The 11,469-nt window shown below is 42.4% G+C and overlaps 1 protein-coding gene across 4 annotated transcripts in view; it reads right to left on the bottom strand.

Moving 5' to 3' along the window:
- Window positions 1-4,663: 4,663 nt before the first annotated feature.
- Window positions 4,664-11,469, bottom strand: part of ablim3 (actin binding LIM protein family, member 3) — a 44,921-nt gene continuing 38,115 nt past the window's right edge. For 2 of the 4 annotated variants that reach the window (XM_085788337.1, XM_085788338.1), the window contains 9 exons: window positions 9,301-9,417; window positions 9,034-9,104; window positions 8,593-8,761; window positions 7,276-7,305; window positions 6,920-6,975; window positions 6,715-6,781; window positions 6,608-6,618; window positions 6,427-6,507; window positions 4,664-5,985 (listed from right to left, as the gene is read on the bottom strand). In XM_085788337.1, coding sequence (XP_085644463.1) covers window positions 5,872-5,985; window positions 6,427-6,507; window positions 6,608-6,618; window positions 6,715-6,781; window positions 6,920-6,975; window positions 7,276-7,305; window positions 8,593-8,761; window positions 9,034-9,104; window positions 9,301-9,417 — 716 coding nt within the window. In that variant the 3' untranslated portion in view covers window positions 4,664-5,871. Of the gene's footprint in view, window positions 5,986-6,426; window positions 6,508-6,607; window positions 6,619-6,700; window positions 6,782-6,919; window positions 6,976-7,275; window positions 7,306-8,592; window positions 8,762-9,033; window positions 9,105-9,300; window positions 9,436-11,469 lie in introns of those variants that run through there. The other 2 variants (XR_015036775.1, XM_085788339.1) reach the window with 2 other exon arrangements.

The raw sequence follows: 11,469 nt of genomic DNA, 5'->3' as shown, positions 1-11,469 counted from the left end.
AGCTCAAGTGTGAAAACATATCAAGCAACCTAAATCAGCTTTAAGCTGAAATCACAACTTCATGTTTGAAATGCTGTGATGGGTCACACCTTTCCCTGGTAATGCTGTCACTTCTAACCTCACATCAAAGCCCATGGGGAGGGGGCAAAGTGTATTTGTTTTCTTTAACAATGTGGAAAAATGTTGTACCATGTGAGGGAAAGGGGGGGCAGCTGCACCCCTCCCAGAAAAAAAAACAAATGGGGCGAAAACACTTTTGTAATTCCAGCTATTTCAACACAAAAAAGCACGGTAGATCTCCAGGGGTCTTTATAAAGAATTCTCTACAAGTGGTTTCCAACATCAAACAATGATTACCATGACCACCTAATCTCCAAATATCTCATCTCCACATCCAGATATTTGACTGGACTCAGGATGAGTGGGATTCACTTTCTAGAAAAACAATCAGACTGAGGATCAGCTCTTGGTTTTCTGCCTCTCCAAGCAGCTGCAGGGAGACTGAAGCAACATAATTTATATTTTTTAAAGTGCACTATCATTGTGTTGCCTTACATGTAGAATGGGGGGGGGGGGGGGGGGGGGGGGGTAAAGAGGTAAAGGGGGGTAAAGGAAGTTTGATGGGAATTCTCAGACAGGTGATACTGGTTGAAAGAGTCAGATGGAGAAAATTGAAAATATTGCAAATGACATTGGAGTAAATAGTGCAATTATGGCAAGGCTGTCAAAATATGTAATGTTTATTTGCACATATTCCCACTAATATTTCACCTTTTACCAGTTAAACCAGTGAAATGTATGGTGCTTCCATGAGTATACTGCAACCAGAGGTGTGTGAGGAAAGTAACTCACAAAGTGGGTGTGTGAGAGGGTCCCACTGACTTTAAGTGACCCATTAACACATAAAGCAAACATACCAGTCATATCTAAATCCAGCTCCCCAGACTGCACACAGACATAAAACAGCCACTCAGCAGGAAACCATGTTTGCAGCTGTGTTTCAGGATTAGAAAAGTGGACTTACATTTGGTGCCCTTTGTGTCCATTCTGCTGGTGATGCTGTCCATGTGAGCTGTTGAAACTTAGCGCAGGCCCATGAGTGAGAGAGTGTGAGAAGGCGTGTAGACGAGCTACTGCTGACAGCAACAGTGGGTAGAAACATTACAGATCCACAGGTCAGGAACTGGAAGCAGGCTGCTTCTCTGCTGGGTCCTAAAGTCTGTCCCTCTCTTCACAGCAGCTACAGGCAGAGGTCTGCTAATGGTATGGCCACTGAATCACAGCTACATTCAACACTTTGAAGTGTTGGGATGAAAAATGATAGTTAGCTGCATGGTCACCGCGCTCAGCCGCACTGCACTTCACCCACAAACAGGTGGGTGTCCTTTATGACGCCGTCTATAGTCTGAAAAGGAGCAGACTATATACTGGTCAGTCGTAGACCTGATGAGAAGCATGATACCCTTGAAAAGAATTTGACTGCTGCTCAGCTGACATACAAACACTACAAAACAAAACTACAAGTACTTACTTTTTTATTTTTATCTTCATTACCTTATTTTCTAACTAACTACCTACCTAACTTTCTAACAATAGAATGAAGGGCAATTAAGGAACAAGTACAAGTAATCAAGTAATTGATTAATTTATGATGTGTGTTTCCCACAAATCATAAATAAATAGATTACTTAGTGGGATTCAATAAGAACAGCTTCTTCTGACTTCTTTTCGAATATGTATGATTATGCTTGTGTGTTTTTGTTGTTTTTGGTTTTTCGACTTTATGTTATTAAGGAACAAACTAAAATTGTGCCTTATTTTTTTTAACATGTTCAAAATAAATATTTTTTAAATAGAGTGTTAAATAAATATAGTGTTTTTGTTACTTCCAGCTTTCGACATAGATGTTGCCTTGACCACTGCAGGCTACTGCAGTGTTGAATTCCTATAAATGTATTATTTTTAATAATTTTAAATATTTGTGTCATATTCAGGTACAACATAGACTATAGAAACTAAAGTTGTGACTAATAGTTAATGTTGCTGGTATGATCAAGTTCTGTAACTGCCATACACACACCCAAGTATCCAGTGTGGTGCTGAGGCGGTGCAGCAGCCTGAACATCTCAGTGGGGGGATTAAACCGTGCCAACTAAGTAGCTTGGTTGTGGTGCAAGCTTTGCAAGGCCTTAGGGAGGAATGCTGGGTTTGCCTAGAAAGTGATCCTGAGCCATTCGCATCCCACCACAAACTTGACAAGTGTTGGCCCACACACCAGAGAGAAAAGAGTTTCCACTTGTTGCTGCAGTATAAGGAGATTGATGATGCTCTGGTATTAAAAACTGCCTCTTTGGCTGCCTCCAGTGGGATCAGGCCCCACAGGTGCCACCTTGCTGGCCAAAGGCGGAGCCACTGGCATAAGCCTGGGCCTGTGAAGGACTCTGCAGTGTCAGCGATATCAGTGAAACTGCTTCTCCACCTCTGGGTGGATGCTTGTGACAGGAGGGAAAGTCTGTTGTCTGGTTCTAGATCAGTGAGTCAGTGTCCACAGTAGCCCGGGCAGATATGTACCAACCTGATGGTTCATGTGATAGGAACTCCAGATGATGTCTCAGGTTTGGTGTCCATGGCTTTTATCCATTGAAATGTTCTGCACAGTCCTATGAGGAGCATATGTGGTCACAAGGCCACAGGCTGAGCCAATTATACCACACTAGTGAACCTGAGGAGTGAAAAGATGACAGGTAACAGATTCCCTGATGACATTACAGTATATGATATACTCTCTCTCTCAGGCTATCCAGGGTCATGAGTGACTGTTGGACTAAAACACTTGTGCCTGCATGCATAGTGTTTAAGGCACAGGAGACAGGAGAGATTAAATGGAACTAGTTTCTATAACACGTGGATCTCATGATTATTGAATTTGAAAGCTTTTCTTTCTGTAAAACCTGATGCTGGATTCAAAGATGGTCAATTTTTCAAAGCAACTTCAAATTCACCGACTATAATTCGTTCGACTGTCAGCACCACGAGACCTGGTCCTGCTGTGGTTGAAAGTCTGTGCCAACCCTCTCCACCCGCGCACAGACTTGTCTCAACAAACCGCAAGAATGCTCCCACATTTCTTTGTAGTGTTACATTCAGAGATGGGCCAAAAGTATTTGTGTTTTTATTTTCTCCATTTGAAACAGTGTTCAAGTGGAATCGACAGTCAGGAGCTGAGATTTTGGACTCATGCGTAACTTCTTACTTTGTTACTTTGCTCTTTGTCTGATGACAGAGGTATGTTTAAATACATCGCTGTTTTCCTGCAATCAACCTTCTTGGTATATTTTGTACTCAGTTATGTCAGGAAACCTTAATTGTCATTATATGGTAACACACTATGAAATGATGTACGGGCATCTTTCTTTGGACCTGGACTATCAATTTAAAATATGCCAATATAGAAAATAGTGTTTGATAATTATCTTACATTTGATCCTATTCCAAAGCAAAACTTTGTGTTGTATTAGATATTGTGTCAAAGTCATATTGAACAATGAGGGATAGAATTCATGCTATTTCATTAGTTAGCCCAATCACAATTTTACATGAGAGGATCCAGACCAACTTTTATCCAGCCAGCCACCTTGTCTCCTTTTTTCTCTTCTTTCATTGCATTGATAAATTATTTTTACTTTTAATTATTTAGTCCCCCCCCCCAATTCTCTCTATTTTAAGACTTCTCCAGTGGAACTACACCTGCCTCTCACTACTTCCCCTGTCTGAATGCTGCTCTTACCTGCAGCAGACAGAGTTCAGTGGCTCTCCTGTGCCCCCATCTGTCATAAGGATTTCTACTCTTATTACAGACCTCACGTCCTTGGCCCAGTCTGACTGAGAGCAGCTCCCAAACAGCCCAGGCAGGTTTCTGTGGTGAGGAGCCAGTTGGGGAACTAGATGGGGATTCAAGTGGAGATCCTGGTGAGGAGTCACTCTGGGAAAAGTCAAACTCTTGTTTCACTGATAAAGACTTTACACTATAGCTGTCACACATGAGAGGAATAAAGAGTACCATGTTTTCCAGAAGAACAGAAGAATAAAGTGGCATAAAATACTTCATAGTATAATAAGTGTCTTAAATGGGTTAAATTCATTTTAAGCCTGAGCAATATAACAGATCCTGGTCTTTTTTTTTTTTTACACATTTCAGGTTTATCAACATTTTGTCTTCTACAGTATATGAAACAACAGTTCAGCCAGTAATGGATGTTGGTCCCACACCGCCTCCACCTGGAGTAGAAGAGCAATGACCATCAATCTCACCAGCCAATGTACTTTGACAGTGAATTCATAGATTTTACCAAACTTGATTACATGACAAGGTATTCCTATCGATAGCCTACATGGCCAAATCTGCTGACACTGAACCACTTGTGTACTGAACTTTACTTTACTTCATCCTTCGCAATGATGAAGTTCACAGACAGTATGGTTGGTTATTATGTGTGCAAGTTTTGAGACAATTAAACACCATGAGAAGCAAAGGATCAGTTTTTACACTTTCTTACATGATATGATATACAGTATATACACTTTTCTGAATGGTAAGGAAGGAATAGTAAAACAGTATCTCACAATGGTTCATACAGTAAATATAAACAAACGAGAGGGGGCGGATTTTGATTTGAAGTTTAATTTTTAGTGACAAAATCAAAAATAACAGTATTCAAGGAAGTAAAGTCTTCAACAACCCTGGATCTTTGTCAGTGTGTTAAATACCTTGCAGAGCGCTTCATTGTGTGTGAATATAATCTCTGTAGCTACAAAATTATTGGATTATTCTTCTAAAAGAATAGAAACAATAGTGAATGTAAATGTATGGATGACTATCACCCTCGTCCTGAAAACCTTTAGTCACCACTGTATTGCAATGAGCTGGAAAATGTGGAGCAGGACTGAACTGAGTGTTTGTTTTACTATTAAATCTACTTGATTGCACATTCTTTTAGGTTACCATACAGCTGCACAGTGAACTGCACCTATTGATGACCCTTTACTATTTTGTCATAACATTACATGGAATTGATCTGCTAATCTGTATATTTGCATTCTCACTTTGGTTTTTATCTTCACACACATCTATGCAGGTCACACATTATGTTTGGAAAAAGTAGTGTCCACCTCAGATTGCTTCATGTTTGTTTCTGTACGGATTAGTGTAAACCAGAGGGGCACAGTATTCCATGTGAAAGAGCAAACAAAAAAAACAAGGGAGTAGGTAAACAAAATGCATCATTAGAAACCAAAGCAAAGTGATGCTGTCTGCTCACACACTCATTCTTCTCATCTAATCATTCACACCGATAAAGTGTCATAAATGATGAACTGTATCTACATTCTACTCATTCAGATTGCTGGTGCTGCACACTCATAACTAAGAGAGCATAACAAATAAGGCAAAGCCAAAATTCTCCTCAATATATGTTAGTACTGTGGATCTGGTCACAGTCGTCTCCATGTGTGGCCTTCCTCCGCCCCTTCACATCACTACTGTACTACGCTCTCTATTGCATACACTTCACTCCAGCACATCACCACAGCTGCACTGGCAACCGTGTAACAGTTTGTCAGTCCATCTGTGCATAATGTCCCTGTGCCCCCCCCACCACCCCCACCCCTCTTCCCCCTCTCTCAGCATCCCACAAGTCCACACTGGTGTGACCAGAATTTGGTTCGTCGTCTGAGGAGATTTAAAACAGGTTCTCAGCCATGGCAGTGAAACTGAGTAGAAGCCATCCATCCTCCCGTTTCTCTTTATCTTCCACAGTCAAGTCAAGTGTCCGGCTCTGCTTGTGGCAGTGACTGACGGATGTCCTTGCTTTATTAAAAGAGTCGGGCCTGTTTCTTCAACTCATTCCTCTTCCACAGAGCCAGCCGGTCAAAGTCCTCCACTGTCATACCAAACACTTGGACAAACTCCTCTGGAGACAGGTGACGCTGAGAAGAGACACACAGTTATCACGTCAAGTTTCACAGCAGGTACCACTGAAATCAGCAAGGTCATATCCTTGATAACATTTCTTGTCGTTCAGGGGATTTTTAAAGACATGAAACAAGTTGACTAGTAAACTGCCTTACACTGCAAGGGTGAAAATTGAATGTATTTAAAGAAAATAAAACAGGATTTGTCCTATATTTTCAAATAGACATCAGATCATAGTGTAAGAAAATGAAATGTACAGAAATATGACTATTAAATAGTTAAATCAGTATTTTACCCTGTTATACTCAGGAAAATTGAGAGTGGAGGCATGTTTGTCAGGTAGGTGCGGTTCTGCTGGTGAACATTTAGCTTTTAGCATTGCTAAAAGGCCAAGGCCAATTTCAGCTCAATTAGCCCCATCCTTAAACATATACTGCAATTTATTCACAGCTCACCTCCAGGCGGGCTCTGTCTACGTCTTTGGGCAGCCTGTTGCGCCCTCTGGTGGTGACAATGAGTGCTTCATAGGGGTAAACCTGCCAGGAAGGAGAGGAAGCCATCAGACCTCAGCGACCTGGTCTGGCCAGCAGTCCTCACATGGAATTAATTAGCTCAGTGATTATGGTAAAACCTTACCTTGTACTCTGCTGGGAGAACAGAGAAAGAGAATCAAGTCAGTGCAATAGACAGAAAAGACACTGAAATTAATGAGTGGTAGGTGTTTTCAATTCATATTAAATTACCTCTACTTCCCCAGTTGACCTCGCTGCCACTGTCGTACTGGTACTGGTAACAGTCTGCACTCTGAGGCTGCAGGTGTATAAAGGGACAATGAGTTAAATAGTTCCATGTATTTTAGACTAAAATATTCTGTAATAAAGTCCAGAAGCATGTCTGACAAATAAACGACTCATCATATCGTGCTATGTCTTGTCACTGTGGTCTCACCCTCTGGATGCCATTGCGTCCATATCCTGGTAGTGAGGCGGACTTACAAACAAAATCTTGAATAAAACAAACAAACAAAAATGAAACAGTGGAAAAATGCTTCAAACCAGCAGGTTTCATGTAGTTAAGCACATTGAAATGACATTGTCAGGTTAAAGCCAGTAGATGGCGCTCGTGACTAACAGAAAAAGTTTCAGACCTGTGAGAATAACACTGGAGCCCTGTGTTGCAAAGTAATTGAATCCCGCACAAATTCACTTCACTTCATGACAGTTGTCATAGTCCATTAAAAAAAATAATAAGTCACAAAGCATCTACAGTATAAGATATTTATGAAATGTAAATGATAAACTCACCACTGTCAGTGCTGTACTGAGATCGTGGTGCTGTGAAACAAAGAAATAAGAATTACATGGCAATTCCCTTATTGCAAAAAAAAAGAAAGAAAGAAAGAAAGAAAAATAAATATAAAAACTGAAGAATTTTTAACTTGCTCTAAATTTCAATTCAGTTTTTTAAAATATATTCAGAAAAAATGCTGAGGAGGTTTGACAGCCATCTGTCTAGTTGAAAGCTTAACAAAGAAACAGAAAAGGAGCAAGTTGGGCACCCGTCAAGCCCTGGGAGGAATACAAAACATCAAAGGGGCAATAAGGCAGAAAGAGGCCAGGCAAGGCTGGTTCAGAGAGGAGGAGGAGGGGGGGGGGAGAAAAAAAAACAGAAAAACATACAATCACACCAGCACAAAAACACACCACCACGCTCCACCATCTAATCGCCCTACACAGCTTGTACGGTTACAAGCCTTTGTTGCCTTTCAACCATCGCCAACAGAGCCCTGTTCATTCGTGTCCCCTCCCATCTGAGAAACAGCTTTAATGAGAGATCTTACTGCTCATAAATAAAACAGGATATGGGACACCAGCTGTGAGAGCATGCGAGTGAGATAGACACACAGATAGATGGATGGATAGATGGAGAGTTAACAGAGTAGAATATAGAGAGAGCGATGATGTCAGGAGTGGGAGAAGGAGGAAAAAGCCGAAAAAAGCAAGTGAAAGACGGAGCAGGGAATTGGAAAGAAGTTCCTAAAGGGGGGACATTTGGACAGAGATGAAGACGGGCTGGTGTCTGCATGTAAGGGGGTAAAATAAATAACCCTCCCAGAGCTCTGCGTGACCACCGGAGCTTGACCCTTTACAAAACAGAAACAACTCTGGTGGGTTCAGGTTCAGCTCATCACATCTGGCACGTCTGCACAACTGGTTTCTGTAGTTTGAAATGTTCAGAGTCAGTGTGATCAGATATATCCCCAAAAACAATGACAGGCCACATCTGGTGCTGCCATCGCCGCCGCTCCTGCTGGTCTACCAGAGGTTCTGCAGCAGCTGTTCTCCCCTCTCCACCATCTTTCCACCTCAATAAACCAGCGAGCCCGCAGCGGCCATGACCCTCTCTGACCTGCATCCGCAACCTCGCTGCCCTCGCCCCAAACCCCCAATGACAGCGTACGCCCAGGCTCATAAAAAGCCCCCGTGGCATCGTATGTGATTACACTGGGCGGGATGTGGCTGCACAGAAATACATTCGGAGGCGGTGCACATGAACTTGCAGAAACAGAAATAACGGGAGACAAAAGAGGGAGATGCACAGGGGGCAGGGTGGATCCTTACAGCCGTTGACGGTGTTGTTGTACGCCGTGGTGCCATAGCCTGTAGTGTTGAGTGTTTCCTTGCTCCCACTACGAGAATTCCTTGCGCTGCCCCAGGGGTCGTTGTCATAGGAACCAGATCTGGCTTTCATCTCCTCCTTTAGGATCATCCTCCCGATGCCACTCCCAATCTACGAGGGAAAGAGAGCGAGGCAAGATGCAGAGTGGAGGGGGAGAGAAACAAAAAACAAAAAACCAGAGAGAGACATTAGGGAAAACTGCTAATTTAATGTACAAGTGTACAAGTAATGTGCAAAGATGGTGTGAGAAGCAAATAAAGAAAAGCAGGATAGTTTAAGCATCATACCATAAAAAGTGCATTATTTATGGGTGTTACCGAGGAGGGGACTTTCTTCAAACCGATGTTGAAGAAAGTGAGGAGAGAAAATAATGAAGCGCTTACTCTTTGAAGACTGTGACTCCAACTCTCTTCATCTCCTCCTGTCGAGAAGCGTCTTCTCGGCACCCGATAGGCTGAGAGAGGAGAGAGATGAAAGAGATTCCCTTGTATGAACGTGGAGCTCAGAGTGGAAGGCAGTAACGGAGCGGGTGAGAGAATAAATATGACAACAGAGACTTACAAAATGAACTGTACTCTCGTGTCTGTCTTCTCGGACCAATGGAAAATTGAATTTACTACAAAGCTCACCACTCTAAAGTCTTTCCTTACCCCTGGGGGAGCTGGTGTACGGGTAGTAGTCAGACTCTGACTGGGTGTATGGCTCAGGAGAGTAGGTGGACAGTCGGGAGGATCGGAGGATGTCCTCGCTGGTCCTGCTTTTGGTGGCTGCGTCCATGTGATTGTCTGTGGGGAGGTGGACGGAGTTTGGTGAGATATAAATAACAGAACAGACAAAGCAGCAGAGATAACTGGTGATTCTGCTTTGGGGAAGAGTTTGGCATATTGGGAAATATGATTATTTACTTTCTTGCTGGGAGTTCAATATGAAGCTGGAGGGGGGAGATAGTTACCATGGCTTAACACAGTATCAACCTACCTGCACCTCTAAAGCTCAATAAACACATTATCTTGTTTATTAAATCAATACAAAAGTGTGAAAACAAGGTGCAGTTTTACAGGAGGTTTATGTGTCTCACTATTTCTTGGCTGGGAGCAAGACTACTAGGAATCAGTAGGGGAAAACAAATAATATGTAATATGTCAAACCAGTTATTTTACTGTTTTAATTTAACTTAATTTAACTTAACTTAATTTAAAAAGGCAGGGTCCCTGTTTTTCTATGGTTCAGTCTTCATGCAGGGCCAAGCTACAGTAACTGACTTGTGGTTCAAGCTTCATATTGAATGGACAGATACACATTGATCTCTTGAATAACATTATATCCTGTCGGTTTGAGTGTAAAGACTGGTGGTTATGTGCCAGACTATTTTGTGGTTTCAGCAGTGGCACTTTAGCCATTCTGGTTTTCTCTTGGTTTAAACAAAGTATAATGAATACTTAGTGAGAGTCGATGTTGCTACATTTTTATGTAGCTATATTACAGTAGCTGTTTGCCTTGCTTCCATTCTCCACTACCCTACACCCAACCATATCCTGACTCCAGCTTCATGTCAATTGAGTCATGAGAGTGGCATTGATCCTCTCATGTAGCTCTCAGCAGAAAATTAACCAGTGCATTTCCCATATAACGCCAAGCTATTGCAGACAGCGCACCGTAATGTGCTGAGGAAGAGAACGTGTTAATGAACAACTTGCAGATCTACAGCAAGTGAGTACATGTACATGTACTCCACAAATCCACAGTCATCATCCTACCATTGCTGTCAGAGGGGATCGATACCTCAGCCAACAGCATGAAAATAGCCAGCATTAAAGTGAGTTCAGTTACAGCTCAGCCTGAGGCACACAGTCGCTTCATGAGTGGTGTGAGGCGATGATATTGATGCCACTCTGCACTAAAGCACAGTCAATGGAAGTCAATGGGGGTGACATGCAGTGTAATGTCAGATAGATCGCTCTTCACTCTGTTAGCCATTAGCCATGCCAGTCCCGATCCATGATCCATTGAATTCCTATATACATGATGCATGACACCAATGGCAGACATTCTCATCTTTGGGACACACACTGTCAGCTCGGCACCAGGTTGAGACACACACACACACACGTACACACTCGCCCGTGCGTGCCTGCACACACACACACAAACACCTACACACCTACACACATATTCAGAACAAAGTTTGACAGCAAACTGAAATTTCTGTCACTGTGTGTTTGTACAGCTCTGACGCAGGAACACAAACACAGGAAGACAGACACAAACCGTACACACACACACACACACACACCAGAGAGACATGTGAAATATCTACAGCATCTACTGACAGCGAGACAGAAACAGCGAGAGGAGGGAGATACTTACAGTGGCAAGGTCACCGGGAAAAGTGGAGCAGAAGGTGGTGGGAAGTGAATAAAAGTGATTGGATGCAATAAAAAAGAGGTGAAAAGAAAAGGGAAACATTATTGGAGCGTCGCAGAGGGAGATGTGGCAATGTGAGAACTTTGCTACCCGTATGGAGCAACGAGGACAAACTAGAAAGCGAAAAAGGCAGTTTGAGGCAGCCTCTTTTCTGTACAGGTAGCAAACTTGTTGACTGATTAGTACATAACAGGCCTTTGATGCACACAGCAACTCCACATGTGCCCGTTGTGGCTTTGACTTAACACCACTCAAGAGGAAATAATGATTAACAGCTGTTCAGGAAACATCAAGTACCAGAGAGGATCGGTGTGACGGACGTTTTCAAACGTATTTTACACCGCAGATGTAGAGTACTTTCTTCATCATATACAGAAAATTGTGGCCAGTGATGT

This window comes from Trachurus japonicus, chromosome 10 (genome assembly GCF_045865225.1).
Source record: "Trachurus japonicus isolate A0001 chromosome 10, Traja_1.0".
NCBI lineage: Eukaryota > Metazoa > Chordata > Actinopteri > Carangiformes > Carangidae > Trachurus > Trachurus japonicus.
This window is presented reverse-complemented; position numbering and strand designations above follow the sequence as displayed.